Source organism: Pleurodeles waltl, chromosome 6 (assembly GCF_031143425.1).
Source record: "Pleurodeles waltl isolate 20211129_DDA chromosome 6, aPleWal1.hap1.20221129, whole genome shotgun sequence".
NCBI lineage: Eukaryota > Metazoa > Chordata > Amphibia > Caudata > Salamandridae > Pleurodeles > Pleurodeles waltl.
This window is the reverse complement of record NC_090445.1, coordinates 1,165,134,808-1,165,159,522: the sequence shown is the minus strand read 5'-3', so window position 1 is coordinate 1,165,159,522 and position 24,715 is coordinate 1,165,134,808. Positions and strand designations below refer to the sequence as shown.

At 46.8% G+C, this 24,715-nt stretch overlaps 1 protein-coding gene across 1 annotated transcript in view; it reads right to left on the bottom strand.

Annotated features, from left to right (window-relative positions):
- SAR1A (secretion associated Ras related GTPase 1A) overlaps positions 1 to 24,715 on the bottom strand; it is a 193,870-nt gene that overhangs the window by 91,909 nt on the left and 77,246 nt on the right. Inside the window, exons 3-4 of the mRNA XM_069240378.1 lie at positions 20,789 to 20,908; positions 2,778 to 2,843 (exon numbers count right to left, since the gene is read on the bottom strand). Coding sequence (XP_069096479.1) covers positions 2,778 to 2,843; positions 20,789 to 20,908 — 186 coding nt within the window. The remainder of the gene's footprint in view (positions 1 to 2,777; positions 2,844 to 20,788; positions 20,909 to 24,715) is intronic.

Sequence of the window (24,715 nt, the reverse complement as noted above, 5' to 3'; positions counted from 1 at the left end):
AGGATAATACCTGGCCGGTAAGAGCTAGAGGTTAGTTATAAGTCGAAGGTTTGCTTTTGGGTACTGTTAGAAATGGGGTCTCTATTTGGCAGAGGTACTCACCTTTGTCCAAATAGGGACCACAATCCAAGCCTGGGTAAATCGCACACAATCCAAATTATCCTGTGCCCACCCTCTGGTAACTTGGCACTGAGCAGTCAGGCTTAACTTAGAATGCAACGTATAAAGTATTTGTGCAATAAATCATACAGTAACAGTGTAAACACCACAAAAATACACCACATAGGCTTAGAAAAATATATGATATTTATCTGGTTAAATTGAGGTCAAAACAATAAAGATTCAATAAGCACAAGTTGAGATATCACTAGGGTGTGCGTTGGAATTTCCAGCCCTGCACAGGCAATGCGTAGTTTTTTTCCACGTTGCAAAGGGCTTTGCTTCGATTTCCGGTGTGCAGTCTTGGTTCCTCACTGCAATGGTGGGTTCTTTTTGATGCCCAGGGATCCTGCGTGGAAATCCTGGGTGTTTGGGATGAAGTCACAGGCGTTGTGTCAATCCGGCAGGCGATGCGTCAATTCTTCACTCAGGAAGTTGGGCTACGTCGTTCTGGTTGGGCTGTGCATCGATCCGGTAGAGCTGTGAGCCGCATTTCTAGTCGCAAGGCAGGTGCTGCGTCGCTCCAGATCGGCTGTGCAGCGATTTCTCGGTCGCACCATGGCTGTGCGCCGCTTTTCGGCACACAAGGAGCGCCTTAAAGAGATGAAGTATTTTTGGCCCTGGGGCTTTCAGAAACCAGGAGGCATGCTCAATCCAAGCCCTTGGAGAGCACTTCTCAGCAAAGTCACAGGGCAGCCGTCATTTTCTGCCAACAGTCCAGATGAGTCCTTTGGGCAGCCATGAAATTCCTCTTGACAGGTTGCCGGTTCAGGTCCGGAAGGGTATGATTTGGTGGTGTCAGAAACCAGTTTATATACCCCAAAATGTCTTTGAAGTGGGGGGTGACTTCAAAGAGTGTTTTTTTAAGTGCACGGGGTCCCCTTTCAGTACAGGTCTGTCTGCCAGGGTCCCAGTAGGGGGTTTGGCAGTCCATTTTGTGAGGGTGGACCACTAGCCTCTGAAATGTAAGTGTCAGGCCCTCCCCACTCCCAGCCCAGGAAGACCCATTCAGTATGCTGATGAGTGCAGGTGTGGCAGGGTATCCTGTATTTTTGGATGTCTGGGTGAAATGCACAAGGGAGCTGTCAACCAGCCCAGGCGTGGACTGGAGGCAGGCTGTAAGGCACAGATGGATTTTAAGTGCAGAGAAATGCTCACTTTCTAAAAGTGGCATTTTTAAAATAGTAATATAAAATCCAACCTCACCAATTAGCAGGATTTTGCATTACCGTGCTGGCTGTACTAAATATGACCTGGTTACCCCTTTCTGATCAGAATCTACCACTCAAACATTGTATGAGGGAAGCCCTAATGCTATCCTATGCAAGGAGCAGGCCTCACAGCAGTGCAAAACCAATTTAGGTGTTTTAGACTACCAGAACATATAAACTACACATGTCCACGTCCTGCATGTTTACTACATAGCACCCTGCCCTGTGTGTTACCTAGGGCCTACCTTAGGGGTGACATATGTAGAAAAGGGGGAGTTTAGGGCTTGGCAAGTACTTTTAAATGCCAAGTTAAAGAGGCAGGGAAACTGCACACACAGGCCTTGCAATGGCAGGCCTGAGACATAGTTAAGGGACTACTTATGCAGGTAGCACAACCAATGCTGCAGGTTCACTAGTAGCATTCAATTTACAGACCCTGGGCATAGGTAATGCACTTTACTAAGGACTTACAAGTATATCAAATATGCCAATTGGGTATGAACCAATGTTACCATGTTTGTAGGGAGAGCATATGCACTTTAGCACTGGTTGGAGGCACAGGATGTAGTATTTGATCTACTTGTAATAAGATCATCTATCTGTAATGTTACTTGTACTAAAGGCTAGTAACTCAATCTATAGGAACCAAATAGAATTAACAAGGGTTAAGATTATCAAACTATATTGTAAGGAAGGGAGTTCATGCCTCAATACGATTTTTCATGTACTATTTGAAGTCAAACCACGTCAGACAACCTTAGCACAACAGCTTGTTGATTTATACATAAATCTTGCAGGTGAAAATGTTGTGAAAACATACTTAAGAGTCTCCAGAAAAAAAACCCACAGAAACAGTCAGTGTGACATCTCCGCATTTGTAAAATAAGCATTACTATGTGATCTGTTCACATCAACTCCCTGAAAAAATAAACATCATGGCAGCTAGGCCTTCATACTTAAGTTTCAGAACTGTAGACCGATGAAGAAAGGAATTAAGTACAGTGAAGAATCAAACAAAGGGTTTGAAAAAAAGGTACGGAGAAAGATAATAAATATAGGAAGCATAAGCACCTTGAGCATAAGGCCAAGTGTGACTGTTGGTAGGTGTATCCCTCTGAAGCAGGAAAATAATTTCGTCCGAACAGACCGATCCTACGTTTCTTGACATATGTTGCAAGAACCACATGCAAAATCTTAAACTTGGCTCATGCTTTGGCTATTAGGAACCTGCTCGACCCTGGGTGGGCTCTCCTTAGTATTTGCTGGCTTTCCCACCTCTAAAATCAAAGTTGGTGTTGGAGAGTAGTAAAAGATGCAATAACTAAAGAAGGTAGTAACATGTACGGCTTTATCCAATCACACCTCTATTTCCACGTACTTCATCACAAAGTAAAATTGCGTTCTTACCTTGTTCGTGTCCTCCAAGATCAAAGGTTGTGAAAGTCATTCCTGCAATGGTCAGCTCTTCTGATGCTGTACAAAAATACAACCATGTAAAGGCATGTTAATACAACTTGTGCACAAGCAACATCGATTTGAAGTACAGACTCCAAATCAAATACCCTGTTTGCTTAAAAGGAGATTAGGAGACAATCTTATAGGCATAGTTTGAAGTAGGAGCACTGCTTGAAAAGGAACTTAAGGGTCACTTGGGGTTGTTGTTGCCAAGATGGGGAGAGATTTTATTTTCGCATCTCAGGGACAGGGCACACTCTGTTAATATTCTGCATCAGAACAATGTCCTCTTTTAATCAGTAAAGCAAAAATTGAGAAAACAATGAACGTAAAACAAACAGTATGGAAAAACAAGACATTTTTTGCAAAACTGTTAGGTACAAGAACAAGGTTTTGATATGATTTTTAAAATTATTCTCCAGTCATGCAGACACATAATTCGCTCGTGTTGCAAATTGCAAGGACATCTTGTCCTCACATCCACCTCTGATATTGGTATAGCACTTTCTTGGTATAGGGGATGTTTAAAGCACTTTCTGAATGTTCGAGGTGTGTGTGTGTGTACTTTCTGAATGTTCAAGGTGTGTGTGTGTGTACTTTCTGAATGTTCAAGGTGTGTGTGTGTGTGTGTACTTTCTGAATGTTCAAGGTGTTTGTGTGTGAACTTTCTGAATGTTCAAGGTGTGTGTGTGTGTGTGTGTGTGTGTGTGTGTGTGTGTACTTTCTGAATGTTCAAGGTGTGTGTGTACTTTCTGAATGTTCAAGGTGTGTGTGTGTGTGTGTACTTTCTGAATGTTCAAGGTGTGTGTGTGTGTGTACTTTCTGAATGTTCAAGGTGTGTGTGTGTGTGTGTGTGTGTGTACTTTCTGAATGTTCAAGGCGTGTGTGTGTGTACTTTCTGAATGTTCAAGGTGTGTGTGTGTGTACTTTCTGAATGTTCAAGGTGTGTGTGTGTGTGTGTACTTTCTGAATGTTCAAGGTGTGTGTGTGTGTACTTTCTGAATGTTCAAGGTGTGTGTGTGTGTGTGTACTTTCTGAATGTTCAAGGTGTGTGTGTGTGTGTGTACTTTCTGAATGTTCAAGGTGTGTGTGTGTGTGTACTTTCTGAATGTTCAAGGTGTGTGTGTGTGTGTACTTTCTGAATGTTCAAGGTGTGTGTGTGTGTACTTTCTGAATGTTCAAGGTGTGTGTACTTTCTGAATGTTCAAGGTGTGTGTACTTTCTGAATGTTCAAGGTGTGTGTGTGTGTACTTTCTGAATGTTCAAGGTGTGTGTGTGTGTACTTTCTGAATGTTCAAGGTGTGTGTGTGTGTACTTTCTGAATGTTCAAGGTGTGTGTGTACTTTCTGAATGTTCAAGGTGTGTGTGTGTGTGTGTGTACTTTCTGAATGTTCAAGGTGTGTGTGTGTGTGTGTGTACTTTCTGAATGTTCAAGGGGTGTGTGTGTGTGTACTTTCTGAATGTTCAAGGGGTGTGTGTGTGTGTACTTTCTGAATGTTCAAGGGGTGTGTGTGTGTACTTTCTGAATGTTCAAGGGGTGTGTGTGTACTTTCTGAATGTTCAAGGTGTGTGTGTGTACTTTCTGAATGTTCAAGGTGTGTGTGTGTGTGTGTGTGTGTGTGTGTGTGTGTACTTTCTGAATGTTCAAGGTGTGTGTGTGTGTGTACTTTCTGAATGTTCAAGGTGTGTGTGTGTGTGTACTTTCTGAATGTTCAAGGTGTGTGTGTACTTTCTGAATGTTCAAGGTGTGTGTGTGTGTGTGTGTGTGTGCGCGCGCACTGATTTGCATCATTTTCCAAGGAACGCTTCAGAGTACATGCCCCACAGAGAACTGCTTAGGAGGCAAATCTATTTAATTTTCATATTAAAGGAAAAAGCATCAAACAGGAACAGCACTCTTATGTTAACAAACGCCGTTCTCCCTTACGGATTCCAGGTGATCCACTGTCTTAGAATGTCATGCAGGGTCACCTGGGCAGTTCATTTATTTATTATATCCAAATTTACTGTCTTTCAGTGCAAGGAACAAAACACAAGACCGCAGTCCAGCAAGTCAGTACATCAGTATAGAGAACACGTATGACAGTCAATCCACATATTGAGTCTGTTGCAGGCCCACCACCTGCCCCAAATCATCTTACGAGGGCAACCTGGGCTTCATATGTGGGCTGTTCCCACTGGGCACACCAGTTCACCCCCCTCCTACACTCTGCCACTGAGAGAGGCCTCGAGGCTTCCACTTACAAACGATGTCTTTGTTCGCCATCAACAGTCATCCCAATGAAAGGGTGCTCCATGCCACCACCATATCCTTCAGCAATACCAACATCGCCACTCTAGGACAAGTTGGTGGTGCAATACTGCAGAAAGCTTCCTCCTGGTGTCCTCCGTGAAGGTCACCAATCCTGGTCAGGACTAAACAACATGAAACAAGTCTGCATCTAGCAAAGAACATCGGGACAGTTTGCCTGGAAGGACATGCCGGCTAGGTGAAACCACTGGAGTGAGTGGGGGTGGTGCAGGTCACATGTGTGATGTGCAAGTAATTAAGCTGCACCAGCCTGAGGCACGTGGGAATCGCTAGCTCCCATAGGGCTAGTCTAGCCTTGCATTAGTCTGAGTCTTCAAGCTCCCCCACCCAGGCCTCCCATTTCCTTAACTATATAAGAAAGTGGTACTTCTATAAATCTGTGAGACAGCCTTTTTCTGCAACGTCCCCATTATCAGTTGTGTCTTCAAGGGGGCTAAACACTGGGATCTGCGCGATGGTGGGAATGTTGGCCAACAAGGCTTGCCACAGCTACTTATGAAACTGGGTTTAGGAGGGGGATATTGCTCCTACAATGCCTGAAATGAATGCACATGGGCACCCACCCAGACGTCCCCTTTGTAGATAATGCCTATCCTGTCCCACTGCACAGAGCCCTCCAAACCTGCGGTGTGCTGAACTTCATCCCCAGTCAAGTGAGGGGTTAGTGAGCTCACTGTCCCAAAACAGAAATAGGAGCTCCGTCCTCCAGCATGGTAATGCTACCCGAGGACAATTCTAAAGAGAACCGGGAATCAGGCCCCTAGAGCATGCCCATTGGTTTATCAAGGCCCATAAGACCTGATCTGCCCGAAAGGTCAGATCCTACTAACCCCCATTAAACAAATCATTAATCACAACCAACTGGGAAACCAGGTAATAACAGTACATATTCACCATACCCATTCCACCATCGAAAGGGGACAGCCGTCAATTAACAAAGGCCACTTGTGAGCGGCTGCCCACCCAAAGGACAATACGGCTTAGGGATGGAGTGTGGAATTATTATTTTTTAAATAAAACATACAAATGTCGCGACAGAATCATTTAAAAAAGTGGCACCCTCCCCAGAACATGCAACGGCAGGCAGCTCCACTTCCGAACGTCTTGTTTCATTCCAGTGACTAGTGGGATCAGATTGGGCTCCAGGTCAAGTCCAGGAGATGTGCGATGTAATTGCCCAGATAGGTAAATGGCAGGCGGGGAGAGGGATCGCGGAGCTCCGGGATCCAAGTACTCACTACACCAGCAATGGGGATCAAAAGGTATTTTGATTTGTTCACCTAAAGGCTGGCAACCTCTACGAATATCGCCTAGACCTCAAAGCAGCGCGGGTCCAAAGTCTGCAGATTTGCCAAGCACACCAAAATGTCTCCTGCACAGAGCCTGATACACTCTTCCGGACCATCATCCGAGAACTACACCTGAATACAAGCGTCAAAGTAAATAAGGGGAGACAAAGGTTTGATCGACAAGGAAAACAAAAGAAGAAAGAGGACAAACCTGCCAGGTACCTATACGGAAAGAGAAACATGAGGGGTGAGGGTGTGTGTGGGGGAGGTCTGGGGGACAAAGCAGCATTAGCCAGGAAATGAGCTGTAGGGAAGGAGTAAAGAAGACCAACAAGAGGGCAAAAGCAGGATCCAAACCTAGCTTTCCTCCAGCACAACACATAAGAACCAATCCACTGTATCAAATGTTTCCTCAAAATCCACCAAAAACAATTCCGAGGGGCAACAGAGGCGATGGGCCTGAGAAAGGGCTACTGTAAACCCTCTGGACACAATGTCATGTACCTCAGTACCTGCATGAAGCCACAATGATCTGGATGTACCAGATAGGGTAACGCACAGCGTAGTCGGTTAGCCAGAGCTATGGCAAACAGCTTGATTTCCGAACTGGAAAGTGAGATATGGCGGTAAGAATAGCTATCCAGCAGTTGGCTCGATTTAGGAATCACCCATCGGGGTGGGGGATGGCGGATGTGGCTCCCCTGAGTCTGTAGCCTTGTTGTACATCGCTAGCAGGTGTGAAAGCAGTGACTTCTGAATCTCCACAGGATTCAATCAGAAACCTGTTGGGGCTTGAACATCCTCAATCTCTTCTACTGTAACGAAGCTAATAATGGTCACAGTCCAACAAAGCAGGGATCAAGGGCAGCAGAATATAAAGCAACAGCAGACACGCAAGTTCACTGAGGGGCCGTGGTCTACCCAAGTATAAGGAAATGTAGTAATCTGCAAAGACTAGTGCAACCACAAGGACCGTCTCAAAAGGGCCCACCAGCATCCCTTACTGAGGGTACCAACCCTCCACCTCTGTAACTCCCCTCCCCTATCTTCCTATCTTTCTTCCTTATTCCCCTCCACCTTTAACCCCCCTCCCCTATCTTTTCTCCCCTCACCTCTACCTGACCCCCCCCACCCTCCGCTTTCCCGCCGCCACCTCCTGCTCGCCCCGCTCCCATTCGTCGCCCCCCTCCCACCCCCAGCTGACCCCTCCCCCCCCTCCCTCTTATGGCGGCCGCTGCACGACAGAGTTAGCGACCCTTGACCCAAGGGTAGGTCGCTCCCCCTGCAGCTCCACCAGCCCAGGCTCCTGAAACCTCCCAGCAAGTCCTGCTAAAAAACAGTAAGTACTCCCCCCGCCCAGCCCCTCGCCCTGCCCCGCGCTACTCACCTCTTCTCCTGTGCCTCTGTCTTCTGCCTTCCGCTCTCCCCTCCTACCTCTCTCCGCTCCTCCGCTGTCCTTCTTCCCTTCGCTCTCTGCTCCTGTTCTGCAGCCCTCTTGCTGTGTGTTCTGCTCCTCTTCGGCGCCGCTCCTCTTCCTCACCGCGCTCTCCTCCTCCTTCTGTGTCCTCCTCCTTCTGTGTCCTCCTCCTTCTGTGTTTCTTCCTTCTCTTCTGCACCGCGACCAGCGTGTGCTTTCTTCTTTCTTCCTCCGTGTTTCTTCCTCCGTGTTTCTTCCCTCTCTTCTGCACCGCGACCTGAGTGTGCTTTCTTCATCTGTGTTCTTCATCTGTGTTCTTCTTTCTTCCCAGCACCCTGTCCTGCGTGTTCTCTCTTCTTCTTCTTTGGTCCTTCTTCTGTGTTCTTCGTATCCTCTGCTTCTCAGGTCTCTCCTCTTCTGCCTGACTCCTCTTCCTTGACTCATCTCTCCTCCTCTTCTTTACCCTTCTTCTTGGCTCTTCTCTCCTCTGTTCTTCTGCTCCTGACTCCTCGCTCCTCTTCTTTACCTTTCTTCTTGGCTCTTCTCTCTTCTGTTCTTCTGCTCCTGACTCCTCGCTCCTCTTCTTCACCTTTCTTCTTGGCTCTTCTCTCTTTTGTTCTTCTGCTCCTGACTCCTCGCTCCTCTTCTTTACCCTTCTTCTTGGCTCTTCTCTCCTCTGTTCTTCTGCTCCTGACTCCTCGCTCCTCCTCTTTACCTTTCTTCTTGGCTCTTCTCTCTTCTGTTCTTCTGCTCCCGACTCCTCTTCTTCTTCTTTACCTTTCTTCTTGGCTCTTCTCTCTTCTGTTCTTCTGCTCCTGACTCTTCTCTGTCCTTCCTTACTCCCCTCCACCTTTAACCCCCCCTCCCCTATCTTCTCTCCCCTCCACCTGACCCCCCCACCCTCCGCTTTCCCGCCGCCACCTCCTGCTCGCCCCCGCCCCCCCCTGCTCCCATTCGTCGCCCCCCTCCCGCCCCCCCGCCCCCAGCTGACCCCTCCTCCCCTCCTCCTCCCTCTTATGGCAAGCCCGTCTGCGCCCATCCGAGCCTGGACCGCGCCCAGCGCCACGACCCCTGGCCCCCAGCACTCCCAAGGCCCCCAGCACTCCCAAACCCCGCAGCACTGCTACGACCCCATCACCCTCCACGCCCTCAACCCGGGGCGCTCCAGCACCTGCTTCCAAGCCAACCCGAAACGTACCCACGGACCCTTCGTATGTCACACCTGCAAACTCACCTTCCACCGCGAAACCACCTCGCCCGCCAGCCCACGCGCCAACAACCACCTCAAATGCATCCTGATCAACACACGCTCCGTCCACAAGCACGCCGTTGAACTATGGGACCTCCTGGCCTCCACCGGACGTCGCCTTCATCACTGAGACCTGGATGAACGCCTCCTCGGCCCCCGACATCGCCATAGCCATCCCCGACGGCTACAAGATTTCCAGGAGAGACCGCACCAACCAAGTAGGGGGAGGAATCGCCATTGTCTTCAAGGACTCCATCAACGTCACCACCTCCACCGAAGACACCCCCCCTCGCCGCCGAACACCTCCACTTCCAGATCCACACCGACCCCAGGACCACCCTCAGAGGAACTCTCATCTACAGACCCCCTGGACCACGCGCCCTCTTCAGCGACAATCACGGACTTCATCTCCCCGCACGCCCTTGCCTCGCCTGACTACATCCTCCTCGGTGACCTCAACTTCCACCTGGAACAGAACGACCCCAACACCACTGCCCTGCTCGACAACCTCGGTCTCAAGCAACTGGTGAAAACCCCCACCCACATCACCGGACACACGCTCGACCCCATCTTCTCCGCCAGCAACCACGTATCCTTCAGCCACTCCTCCGCTATACACTGGACCGACCACAGATGTGTCCACTTCACCTTCCGACGCGAGACTCGCCACCTCCGCACACTACCCATCCCACGCCGACATTGGAACAAAATCCCCGCAGAACAGCTTCTCTCCACTCTAAGCGACAACCAACCCACCTTCTCCACCGACCCCAACGACGCAGCCCTCAGCCTCACACATTGGATCACCAACTGTGCAGACAACCTTGCTCCCCTCAGACGCCTCCCCAGACAGACCAACACCAAAAAACCTCTCTGGTTCACTGATACCCTCAAGGAATCAAAAAAAAAAAAAAAAAAAAAAACTGCCGCACCCTCGAAAATGCCTGGCGCAAGGACCACACCGCAGATAACTTGACTGCCCTCAAGAACGCTACCCGCGAACACCACCAACTGATCCGCTCCACCAAAAGAAATTCCTTCACAGACAGACTGGACAAAAACACTCACAACAGCAAAGAACCCTTCAACATCGTCAAAGAGCTCTCCAACCCTAACGCCAACGCCATCACACCCTCACAGACCTCTGAAACTCCCTCGCCACCTTCTTCCATCGTAAGATCACCGACCTACACGACAGCTTCGGACACCAGACCCAGCCAACCACCACAGAACCTACAACCCCAGCCATCACCCTCAACGCCTGGACTCACATCAACACGGAAGAGACCAAAGCCACCATGAACTCCATCCACTCCGGTGCCCCCTCGGACCCCTGCCCACACTATCTTCAACAAAGCAGACGACATCATCACCCCGCATCTCCAGACCATCATCAACAGCTCGTTTTCTTCTGCCACCTTCCCCGAGAGCTGGAAACACGCTGAAGTCAACGCCCTACTGAAGAAACCTACGGCAGACCCAAGCGACCTGAAGAACTTCCGCCCCATCTCGCTCCTCCCCTTCCCTGCCAAAGTCATAGAGAAGACTGTCAACAAGCAACTTACCAACTTCCTTGAAGACAACAACCTACTCGACCCCTCTCAGTCCGGATTCCGAGCCAATCACGCAACAGAAACCGCCCTCATCTCTGTCACAGATGACATCAGAACTCTGATGGACAACGGAGAAACAGTCGCCCTCATCCTCCTCGACCTCTCGGCTGCCTTCGACACCGTCTGCCACCGGAACCCTAATATCCCGCCTCCGCTCCACCGGGATCCAAGGACAGGCCCTGGACTGGATCACCTCCTTCCTCTCCAACCGCTCCCAAAGAGTCTACCTCCCACCTTTCCGCTCAGACTCCACCGAGATCATCTGCGGCGTCCCACAAGGCTCCTCGCTCAGCCCGACTCTCTTCAACGTCTACATGAGCCCCCTCGCCGACATCGTACGCAAACACAGCATCATCATCACCTCCTACGCCGACGACACTCAGCTGATACTTTCCCTCACCAAGGACCCCACCAGCGCCAAGACCAACCTGCAAGATGGAATGAAAGACGTCGCAGAATGGATGAAACTCAGCCGTCTGAAACTGAACTCAGAAAAAACGGAAGTCCTCATCCTCGGAAACACCCCGTCGCATGGGACGACTCCTGGTGGCCCACGGCACCGCACCAACCCCCTCAGACCACGCACGCAACCTCGGTTTCATCCTGGACCCACTTCTCACCATGACCAAACAAGTCAACGCCGTATCATCCTCCTGCTTCCTCACCCTCCGCATGCTCCGAAAGATCTTCCGTTGGATCCCCGCCGACACCAGAAAGACCGTGACCCACGCCCTCGTCACGAGCCGCCTGGACTACGGCAACACCCTATACGCAGGAACCACCGCTAAACTCCAGAAACGTCTGCAACAAATTCAAAACGCCTCCGCCCGCCTCATCCTCGACATACCCCGCAACAGCCACATCTCCGCCCACCTGAGACACCTGCACTGGCTTCCCGTCAACAAAAGGATCACCTTCCGACTCCTCACCCACGCACACAAACCCCTCCACAACAAGGGACCCGAATACCTCACCCGCCGCCTCTGTTTCTACACACCCACCCGTCAACTTCGCTCTGCCAACCTCGCTCTCGCCGCCGTCCCTCACATCCGCCACACCACGGCAGATGGGAAATACTTCTCCTACCTGGCGGCCAAGACATGGAATTCCCTCCCCACCAACCTCAGGACCACCCAGGACCACTCCGCAATCCGGAGGCAACTCAAGACCTGGCTCTTCGAGCAGCAGTAACCCCATCCCCCTAGCACCTTGAGACCCGCACGGGTGAGTAGCGTGCTTTATAAATGTTTATGATTTGATTTGATGACTTCCCTAGTGGCCAACTAGCAAACTGTGTGGAAGCTCTCCAACATTGTCTACCCTCACATAATGAGATCTGACGCAATCAAGACCTCACCAATGCAATGTGCCAGTTCAGCAAAGGGCTTCCAATGTGCCTGCCACTCCGGGGAGAGAAACTGCATCTCTAAGGTCATCTGTGCCAATTTATGGGCTTCTTTGCCCCGAACAACTTAAGTAACCCCCTAAAGGCAGGCTTACTGACTGCCTACAGTGTACCTGCGACTTCACCGTGCCCCAGTTCACTTTAAAATAGGATCCAATACCCAACTCAAATACTGAAACAATCATGGTCGGTCAGGTATTATGCATTAATACGTCACATAGGTTGCAATATCATACTGCGAAGGCCAATTTGGAGTTACAACTTACCCAACAACACAATGACAGCATATGGGAGGGCCAAGAGAAAGGCCCCAACAGATTGCTTCTTGCTGTGAAGCAGATTATGTGTGGCGTACAGTGACAGGAAGATACAATTCTGCCCCTCCGGCAGGCTCTCTATCCCCACAAACTGTTCCGAGGGTCCATGTGGAACGTGGACACCACCAACGGGAACCCTTTAAGCAACAAGAACCCCACCCCACACCCAAACTCTTATTCCTGCGTCGGAGTCCGCATTATAAATTCAACCGTAACGAAAATGGCCCAGGATGGCACAATGGGCACCCAGCGGGTGCATTTCCGGATACAGAAGAACTGCCTGTTTGAACCCCCTAACATAAAGCAAAGCAGATCTCTTAATGTGGTATCCAAGTCTGGAATAAAACCGGTGTGTACATCAAAAAGATGTCTTGGACAGCTCCTCAAGCCTCCACGGTCCAAGCTGGAAGAGCCCCGTCACCTGTGAGGGCATGAACAAGTCCTCCGGGACTGCCTCATCCTGGGCAGCTTGATGGGAGGAGATTTGGTGGAAGAAGGGGGTGATTGGCATCACTAGGGGAGCAAGCACTTCAGATGCATCAGGCCTTAAGAGCTCCCTCCTTTTTTTTTTTTTTTATCGCCCCAATCCCCAGCCTGTTCCGGAGTGTTAAAGAAATAAGTATCAGAATTGAAGATCACCGTCAACTGTGCGGGGAAGAGGAGCATATATCGCAAGCTGAGGGCTTAGGGTTTCTGTTTAACCTCCACAAAGGAGTGTCGGAGCTACTGGACCGCTCGTGTAGTCAGGGAAGACCATAATCTGCTAATTCTGAAAGCAAAGATCTGGGTGGGCGCAGGGCTCACAACGGACAGCATCTCTGTTGTGATGGTTGGGAATGCGTATATCAAAGGCCAGGCCCCCAGGAGGCAGTTGATGGGCCAAGGACCTATGTGCCCTCTCGACCACGAACCATGACGGCAGCTTGTCAGGTGGCTCCCAGGATCACAGCCGCTCCTCCAGAAGATGCTCCATGCCAGAGGTCTCAGCACCCTTGGGGAAACCGGAAGTTGTTACTCCATGACCGGTTCTCCGCATCTTTGCCCCACTACTCAAACACTGCCAAGAGGAGCTTTTATACCTGCAACTTGAGTGGCCATCTCGGCTTCCACTGAGGACACCCTGGTTCCCCCGCCTTAGTCACTCTACCAGCAATGTTGTGGCGGAACTGGCACAACAGGGAGACATCCACACAGACTTCATCCACTTTAGTTTCAACCGCTTCCTGGTGTCCTATATAGACTGAAGGATGGTAAGCATGGTTGTCGGCCCACTGTATTGTGGCCCAAGTCCAGCTGAGTGTATTGGTCGATCTTTGTCTGGGCCGGCGTCGGTGGGGTGGTTTGTCACACCATTTCTGTCTGGACACCTCCAGATGAAACTGAAGGAGAACACCCACTGCCACCTGCGGTCTGCTTACTCCAAAGGACAGCACAAGAAGACAGGATAGCAGCAACACAGAGGATGTCCCAGGCACCTAGGAACAACAGCACCAGCTGGGTACGGAGTCAGACCAGGGCAAGGCAGCCTCAAGCAGCTTTGCGGGTGCAGGCCGATGCGGCAGAACCATCACCAGGGAGATGGGTCCCTGGGAGCCGCAAAGAAATGCCCTGCAGAGAGGACAGAACTGGGCACTGGCTGATCTAGAAGCCAAATAGAGACACACCTGGACAGTGACGCCAACTGGTGAGCAATGCTACAGCATTATGAATGGGACTTTGAGGAGGGAGCGACCAAGTAGAAACCAGTGGGGCACCAAGGGGGTGAGGGTAACTGTGGCAATCTGTTGCCACGCAGTCCAGAGAATCTCCAGCCCCAAACCTGCAGCCACCAGCTCCCTGTCATAAGCAGTAGTCCCAAAGGTTCACAGAGCGGTATCAAAGTCGAGGCCTGAATCACAGGCTCTTGAAGCACTCGTGACGGCCCAATGGCAGTGGAAGGCAAAGAGTTTCTTAAGTCACCCCACCCAAATCTAGGAAAGGGGGTGCCCTCAAGCATGAGTCTGGACCGCCAGGCACTCCTCAACCAAGAGTCGGCCTGGTTCCTCCAGTGTGTTATCCCCAGTCGAGTCACAAGGTCTCGAAGCCCACATCTAGCCACCTGGTCTCACTGTGGCAATGCTATCTCAGCAGGGCACTGCGGGACTGCTGAAGCTCCAGGCAGCCCCACCAAATCTAACTTCATCAGGATGGCTCCCATTTACACCAACTGGGACCCATGGCCCCGTCACGCCACCGGCCCTCCAACAAGAGCGCAGTTTCCGCATGTTTTAATTAACAGTATGACCAATGGTCATGTTTGACCTGCTATTGTGCTATTAAAATTCTAGATTCGAGAGTAATATTGTCAAAGATACATGATCTACTAGCAAGTCAGAATCATTGCATTAACACCTGGCAAATTGTGTGGATAACCCTCAAGGAGGAAAACTTGCATCTTTCAGAGATGGGGCACTCATTATGAGAATAGTGTCTGCCTTGCCACTTGCACACACTCGACCTGCCATGAATGGCCCTGCAATGTTTTTTAGTTTTTTTCTCTAATACTGCCATAAAACAATCACCTAGAGACCCACACCAAGTTGCCCATGAGGATCAGTGTGTCATTAAATAATCCCAAACATGGGGAGCCGTTGAAAGTAATCATTATGCTCAACCCTCTACTCAAAGTCATCTTAACAGTATGAATCATCCAAAGAGTAATTGGGTGGACCATAAATAAGGAGACAAGGTGTCAACTCAGACCAGAATACGAGGGGACAAGACCGGGAAAATCCATTAGTGACCTACATCAGATTAAGCTCATTACAAGAAATCAGGGAACCACAGTCTGAGCATTGGGAAATTCTACAGGAGCATGGGAAACAAAGATTTACAAGCATGTTTTCATTTACGCTTCTTAAATCTACACCTATATACCTGGAAGATATATAGATTGTGAATATATATATATGTGGAATTTAGTGTAGAAAACCTATCCTTAATTACATACTTACGTTGATATTTGGTAGTTAATATTTTTTGTTACAATATTTCTGTAGCACTAGATTGTTCTCACAATATTCTGCTACAACATCCTAGGCACGCTAATCTGAATTTCACATAGCAGCTCTAACATACAATTATAATTACTAACCACAACGCACTCCAAGGAAAGTTTATATGTGCATACTAACCACAGGCTTAAGTAGTCCTTCCATAAGTTCAAAGTGCTTTAAGTGAACGAGTGCTCATTTGAAAAGCTTATTATCCACTATTATTGGCCATTCATATAGTGGTGCTAACAATTAAAGAAATTACCCTGTCTGTGATTTAACTGAGAGAGGACATAGTTGTGGGGCATGAATAATACATTGTACTATTTGTCTTACCCAATCCATAAGCACTTAAACAGGCACTAACACTTGAATTTTCAGTCTCACATCTTGAATGAAACAAATGCATGAAAACATACCAAGAAGGGGACTTTCTCCAAAGGGAGGCCAGTAGACAATAACATCTTAAAAGGTTGACAAATAAAAAGGTTGTGACTATCAAGAGCAAAAGGATGGTGGAGCACAAAGCTAGTCATAAATGGCTAGCACAACAGAAGGACCCAACAAATGCTAGCTGTGCAATAAAGAGAAGGCATTACTGGGGCAGACCCCAGAGGAGTCATAGGTTACGTAAGTGATGAGGCTGCTGGCACACAGTACACCCTCAGCACCACTACCTAAAATGGTACAAGAGGTTGAGACAGGGTTTTCCGAATCCAGCTATAAGGACTCTCTATATCCTCCAAAGTCATGCTGTTTTGGAGTATTTTCATCATTTAGGTATTACACTCCCAGGGCCAAAAGAAGACCTAAAGATGGTCAAACAACAGAAAGAGGAACTATGAGAAAGGAGAGGCCATGTGCATGACTAACCTGAAGCGGACTGGCGCAGCACAGACTTAGCAAGGGTAAGGGCTACAAATTGCTGGGACCTTAGTGAAAGATCTCCTTGATAGAAGGGGGGATGAAACAGGGACCATGGGTTGGTATAATTGAAACCCATGACCTCCAATTACAGATAATCAAATTGTCATGCTTGAAATCATATGCACCATGTAGATAAGGTACAGCATGATGTCTCCAAATGCCAAAGTAAATTCGTACGAGTACAACACACGCAAAAGCACATGCAGAGCCAACAATACGAGGCAATTACCTGACGACAATATCCTGGACTAATGCACCATTCAAGGAGTACGAAGAAAAGGTTTCATCTCAAAAAGATTTTCACTAAAATCTAATACAATTAAGTTTAAACCAACGAGCTAGAACTTTTGGTAGTTAAACACCAAAGATGGCCATACTGAATATGCTCATCAACACTGTCAACGCTTGGCTTTTTTTGAACCACCGGTGCCCTCTTGGTCGTTATTCATAGAAGTACCTTTTGACAGATCCCAGAGCTCATCAGATTTGTATAAGCCTCAAAGCACTTGTAATAAAACCAGCAGATTTAGGAGTGGTCATCAATTCAAGAATGGTTTCTGTATTCTTGTTTATCCTGTGAACACCTAGCTAACATGTACAGTGCATTGTACCTTGAAAATTTTAAACTCCATCTGTTTATGCCTGTGCAACACTACACAAAAAGGTTAGCATGTTTAAGCAAATCCACCTATAGTGATCTAAGGCCACAGAGGCACCCGTAAGAGATCAAAGCATTTTGAGTGGTAAAAAAATGCTACTGCTTCCCACCAACTGAAAGAGTTAGTCACAATAGGAAAGAAAAATCTCCATTTGTAGAGTATGCCAGAATACATTTTTTTAAAGAAAGCAAAAATCCATGTAAGAATTGCTACATCAGCTATTAAATAAGCCAATATGCTGAGCAAATGTATGGAAGGATCTCTAAAGGGTAGGTCTCTAAATGCCTATAGTGGTAAAATTATCTGCATAGTATAAAATGGTAGCTTTCTCTTTATGGAGTGTGTCTTGGGTTAGCTCGTAGGGGCCCATTCGACTTTCTGCAGCAGGTTAACTTCTAAAGAGCAGTTTATCGCTGTGTTAGCACGGTACAGTCCTCTACATGTTTAAAGACGTACACCCCTGCCCTGAGTGCACCATGCTCTGTACTAAGTCTGGATCCCTAATGCGGATTGTTTTTCTATAGGTGAACATGGATCCCACAAAGTTCCGATTGTTAGGGAAAAGGTCCGATTGCTATGGAACCAGCTCATCTAGTTAAAAACTATTAGGATGTAAAATCAAACACTGCGGTGTACTGATGGGTTGGCTGCTGAAGTGTTCTGCCAAACAATGGCTACGTGTATATTCCAGTACTAGGTCCGTCACTGACACAGATAAATCCCTATCAGATTTAACGCACAGTTTTTTTAGAGTCCATTGAAAAGAAGAAACTGTCTGTGTGTTTGTGCTTAGTCAGTGCATGTTTCTTCTTTTCAATTTTCCTCTCATCGCTTTATAGTTATGCCTTTTTTCTGCGGTGGAACCACAGCCAAGTAGTATGGTTGTCCTTTAGGTACTGGATTTACTGCTCGTCATATTTAGTCTCCAGGTATGTTTTAATAGGAATGACAGAGAATAGCGAAAGAAAATTGCATGTGTGGTTTTAGAGAATCAGTGACTTAGATTTTGAGTTTCCTTGCCACACTGTTGGAATAAAATAGTTCCATGGGGAAAGGAGTAAGGTCAAATTTTGGAGAAGCCCTGGAAGAAACAAAGTCCAGCGTTTTCAACAAGAAATCCTCCAAGTCCTAAATGAAAATAGGCTGGTTGGACAGATTGGGAAGATTAACATGTTAGGCCTACTTTTCCCTCCAAGGGCATTTTGGAGACATCCCTTGGTGTGTCATCAGGAGAATGCTACATCTATTGGTGATGCTATTCACGTTGACATTCCTAGAGCTTTTAAGAGGTAATTCCAAAGACCTATCCTGTATAAAGTCTAGCAATAGTGATCCCTACACACTAGATCATCTTTCCTCAGGGTATTTAGACGAGTTGGAATAGGTGGCTCTGTCTCTAGAAATGCAGCTTGCTTAGGAGAATGACTTGCCTTGAGTGAGGTCTGGAGGTATAGACTATGGCTTCATCTGAAGACCTAGACTTGCATAATGTCTTCAGTGGAAGCATCCAGAGGTGAATAAGAAAGAGAACATTATTCTTACAGGTCTTGAGGTTCCACAATGCTTGAAGGGACGCTAACTATGATAGCATGAGCAGAGGTGCCACCTTAAGCAGCACTGAGGGCCTAGACATTAAAAAGGTCTAGATGTTGCTAATAAACTAAACATCAAGTGAGAACAGTCATATCAATGTGCTAAATCACCTCTGGCTAGGTGTGATGGTTATGTGTGTGGGGAAGCAAACTAGACTTTTTTGGGTAGGAGGAAACAGCCCCCTTGCCTCTTGAGTAGTTGGAAACAAGAGAAAAACCTCAGAAGGATTGTCCTCTTTTGGTCAAATTGGTTGCAAGGCAAACAGTACCACTACCTCATGTATGATATGTCACACTCCAAAACAGAGTGGAACCCAGGCTAGCAAGACCAAGTAGACATGGTGGCAGTCTTTCATGCAAAATAGGAGGGCACTTGTCCAAAATATAATTAGGAATGGTGTCTGATAGAAGATGAGGGAAGGAAACATCTATTGAAAATGAGTAATAAACACTCCAGCAAAAAAACAAAAACTGAGCAACTGTTCAAGACGTAGCAACATTTTGAAAACACCTGGGCAATATTTTATTTGGTAATTTCACATTACGCCACATTACGTAATTTCAGGGAGAAAGGCTTTTACTGCAAGATGCACTATTCAAGTCATTTTTTAACATGAAACCAAAAATCTGAAAGCGAGGGCAGTTCTTTTAACATGGGTGGTCAACAATCCTTTCAGGATTTTTTAGTTTTTTTTCTTTTTAACCCATATGGACAGTTTGGGTAATTTTTTTAGCCCAAAACTACAACTCTGAATGCGTTCTGCAGTGTTCTGAGCACATATTACCAGAAAACAACTTGAAATGAAATTCAACTCGACCTAACCATTCCGGGACTTTGAGTGTGTGATTCACTTTGCTTAATTACGTGTAATTACGCTACAGTAAACACCTCGAGTTTCTCACATCCATGTTTAATATGGATACACAAAAAAAAGAAATGTAGACACACTTCCGCACATTTTCCTGTTAAACAACTTTCAACTGGAAAGATTTTCCTCAAAAAAGTGCCCTGGGGTCCTGCACAAGTGTGTAGATATCCCACATAATATTAAAAACTTAGTGAATTGTCTGGTGAAAAGTAGAATTACAGTAGGGTTGATGCATGTACAGGTCAGTCCTTCAGATGAAGCACGAGTATACACTGTTCATGCTTACCTTTTAGACTCCGTTATGAGGAGGATTGCATTATTTATTATTATTATTATTTACTTATCAATTCTGAGAATGGTGGAGATATGGACACACATCTTGCATGGAGTGTGATTATGCCTGGTGGCAGGTGAGCTGCATGTCAGAAATTGCCTGGACTGTTGAGAAGTGATTTTACATAACAGGTAACAGTTATTGTCATGACCGGTATATACAGGAATTTCACGTCAGGATAGGAGAACTACAACTCTGGGTTAGTTTCTCTACTTGAGCTCTACAACGCCTTATTCAATAGACATATTCAAAACTCTAGACATTTGGTAAATGGATGGAGGCTCAGGTTTTTGGTCATCAAGATTGCAGACTAAAAGTGAGAAAAGTGTAGTTAAATTGTTTTTCTTAAAGATGTGAGCTGTTAATATAAATCAAATAATTCTTTAAAATTGAAGTAAAAAATATTACCCCTCAGGCAGATCAAGATTAGATGAGACTGAAAAAATAATTCACACTCAAAGACTTTTCCTGTGGACTAGAACCAATGTATTATATAAAAGTAGGCTTACATCATGAAAGTGTTTTTATTAATTATGTAGTCACCTTTACACATTCCAAAAGGAAGACTATCCCAGTCAGTCTAAACTCGACCACCTGGAAAGGTAGAGTGACCATCTCCTAGGATATAAACAATTGTTCCAGTAAGAGGCAACATTTACATAGACTTTAACCAAAGATAAGGCTGGGCTTCAATTATACTGGACAAATCTGCCATGTCACAGAACAGGAGCGTGTTGAAAGGTTTGGTGGCATTTCATATACAATTATAACATGTGCAACTTTATGTACAAGATTTTGGGGTGACTGCACCATCAAAGTGAAACTTTCCCATAGTCACCTCTAAAATGAACACATTATAAAAACATGAGGAAAACTGCTAGAAGTTATTTGGTGTAGAATGTGAAACTAGGAGATACTTTCATAAATAGAATGATCAAACCACACTTACTTGGATGTAGTGTTGGGACATGTTGGCCAAGTCGATCATCTTTAAGCATGTGCAGTAGAGTGGTTTTGCCAGCGTTATCCAAGCCCAAGAACACTAGTTTTCCAGATTTCTTATATAAACCTGCAAAAGGAAGTGGTTTTAAGAAGCATAATCAGACACCACAATCCACAAATCAGAGCATTTGTCTGTGTTATACTGACCTCACTACTAAAGTGTCCAATAAGCATGCACTGATTATGTAAATTTCCATGCAAATTTGCAAACATCAGGGAAAGACAAAGAAAATGAGTGATTTACATAAAAACGGCCACGGCCACACTGATGACGCTCTTATTTTTTTTTTGGAGTCACCTCTATATTTAAAACAGAACTCATTGGGTGCAAAAGGTTCAGGAGGTCGACCTGCACATCCTTTTTTTTTTTTTTTTTTAAGATATACTTTCACAATTAACACTAAAATGATCCAGCATCTCACCTTATCCTCATACATCAATATCACAAAGTCATAATGGATTTGTTAGAAATGGGGTCTTTGGTTGGCAGTCAGGTTATCCCCTGTCCAATCAAGGACCCTCACTCTAGTCAGGGCAAATGAGAAACACACCTGGTTAACCGCCACTCACCCCCTTGGTAACCTTAGCACGAGCAGGCAGGCTTAACTCAGAAGCAATGTGTAAAGTATTTGTACCAGCACAAACAGTAATACAATGAAAACACTTTGAAATGGACACCACACTAGTTTAGAAAAACAGGCAATATCTATCTAAACCAAACTAGACCAAAATAACCATACACAAGTTAAAATATGAATTTTCAAAAGAACAAGAGTCTTACTCCATTGAAAACTATGGAAACAATGATTTTGCACAAAGAACCTTGTTAGCTTAAAAAATAAAGCTGCACAGGCATCGGAAAAGAGCAGCGATGTGTCGATTCCTTTCTTGCAAGGGATGCCGTGTGTCGTTTCTTCTTAGTCGGATCAGTGATGCGTTGTTTTTTTTTCCTCACAAAGGTTCCAGACGGGGCACCTTGGCTCCCAGCAGAGTTGGGTTGACTGACGCCCAGGGACGATGCATGGAAAATCCTGTTGTGTGGAGTTGCATCGTTATCAGCAGCCGCAAGCGGGTGTTACATGTCGTTTCTCCAGCCTCGATGTGTTGTTCTCCCGGCCGCGATACAGGTGGAACGTCGAATTTAGCTGCGAGGTTGGTGACGTGTAGTTTATCAGCCGCGCTGCAGATGGTGCATCGAAAATTGCGGGGATTTTCAGCTTGTCTGACAACTTCTCCGTTCAAGGGCCGAGGGACTGGATAGGACACTACTTGGCAGGACAGGAGTCTCAGCAGAGAGTCCAGACGTTAGCAGTGGAAGTTTTTGATGGCCCCGAGACTTCAAAACATGTTGCAAGTTCAGTTCAAGCCCTTGGAGACTCTTCACAAGCAGGTATATACCACAAAGTCCAGTCTTTGTCCCTTTCACAGGCAGAAACAGCAACTGCAGGATAGCCCAACAAAGCACAGTCACAGGGAGGGGCAGCACACCTCAGCTCTTCTCCTTGGCAGAGGTTCCTCTTGTTTCAAGAAGTGATCTTATTTTCAGGGGTTCTGGGTCCACTACTTATACCTCTTTCTGCCTTTGAAGTAGGCATACTTCAAAGGTAAGTCTCTGTTGTTAACAAGATCTTGCCTTGCCGAGGCCAGGCCAGTACCCAGATACACACCAAGGGGTTGGAGACTGGATTGTGAGAGGGCAGGAAGAACGAGTTACTTACCTTCGGTAACGACTTTTCTGGTGGATACATTAGCTACCTGTGGATTCCTCACCTAATGAATACTCCCATGGCGCCACCCTTCGACGGAAATCTTCTTCCTAGCTTCTGCACGTCGACGAGGACGTCACTCTAGCCCGTGCGACGCCGTCTGACGTCATACAGGCAATAAGAGGTCCTCGCCGACGTGCCGACATCAGTACCAATTTTTTTTTACGTGCATGAGAATAATAACCCAATGCAATGAAAGAGCAAGGCAACATCCCATAACATTGTAAATCACACAACATTGCAATAAAATGGCTGTAGATTTAATATAACTTTTTTTTATTTTTTTTAAACAAAAACAAATATATGCAAATCATGTATATACAAAAAGATATATACACACACACACATTATATGTATATATCCATATCCATATATACAACATCTATTGCAGTCTTGAAGACCAAGAGGAGCGCACGCAAGGATTACTTAGTAAGACCAGAAAGGCAACGGGGAGGCGGGTGGGACCGTGAGGAATCCACAGGTAGCTAATGTATCCACCAGAAAAGTCGTTACCGAAGGTAAGTAACTCGTTCTTCTGATGGATACAACTACCTGTGGATTCCTCACCTAATGAATAGAGTCCCAAAGCAGTACCACGCCCGGTGGTGGGTGCCTAAATGGTCAAACCAAGAAATCCTGCAGCACTGACTGTGCAAAATGGCCGTGCCTTCTGACCTCAGAGTCCAGACAGTAATGTTTCGCAAAAGTGTGAAGGGACGACCAAGTTGCGGCCTTGCAGATGCGGACCACAGGAACACCCCTGGCCAAGGCCGAAGTGGCCGACTTAGCTCTGGTGGAATGAGCTCCAATGCCATCAGGAGGATCCTTCTTTGCCAAAGAGTAACAGATTTTAATGCAAAGAACAACCCACCTGGAGAGTGTTCTCTTGTGGACTGCCTTTCCTCTCCTCTTGCCCACGTATCCGATGAACAGCTGATCCTCCAGCCTGAAATCCTTCGTTCTATCAATGAAGAAGCTTAACGCCCTCTTTGGGTCCAAGCGATGTAGTCTCTCTTCCTCCTTAGAAGGATGAGGCGGAGGATAGAACGTGGACAAAGTAATTGTCTGGGCCAAATGGAAAGGTGAAACAACCTTCGGGAGGAAAGCAGCCTTGGTCCTCAACACCACCTTATCCCCATAAAAAGTTGTATAAGGGGGTTTTACCGATAAGGCTTGCAACTCACTCACTCACTCTCCTTGCAGATGTTATAGCCACCAGGAAGACTGTTTTAATAACTAAATACCTTAAGGGGCAGGAATGCATAGGCTCAAAAGGGGACCCCATAAGGAAAGTAAGGACCAAGGACAAATCCCATTGAGGCATAACGAATGGTTTTGGAGGATATTTATTTAGAAGACCTTTCAAAAATCTGAGAACAATAGGGGATTTAAATAACGATGGTTGGTGTGGAAGACAAATGAAGGCTGACAAAGCCGACAAATAACCCTTAATGGTAGCCACTGCACAACCTTTCTGCGCTAGAGACAGAGCAAAAGACAAAACGTCCGACAGATGAGCATGTAAGGGATCAATCTGTCTCTCTCCACACCACATAACAAATTTAGACCACCTATTAGCGTAGATAGATTTAGTGGAGTGTCGTCTGGCCGCTAATATAACATCCACTACATCAGGCGGGAGAGAGAAGGAACTCAGGTTGCCCCGTTCAATCTCCAGGCATGTAGGTGTAGACTCTGGAGGTTGGGGTGTAAAACCTGCCCCTGCGACTGCGACAGGAGGTCTGCCCTGAGAGGGAGACGGAGCGGAGGGCACAGCGAGAGTTGGAGAAGGTCGGAGTACCACACCCTCCTTGGCCAATCCGGAGCTATTAAGATGACTTGGGCCCGGTATTGGCGAATCTTCCTCAACACTCGAGGAATCAAGGGTATGGGGGGGAAACGCGTAAAGCAACTAGTCGCACCAGGTTATCAGAAACGCGTCCCCCAATGCTCCCTGCACCGGATACTGGAGGCTGCAGAATAACGGACAATGCGAGTTCTCCAGAGTGGCAAACAGATCTATCCGAGGAAACCCCCACATCTGGAAGATTAAACGGACTTGATCTGGATGGAGACGCCACTCGTGGTCGGCCGAGAATTGGCGACTG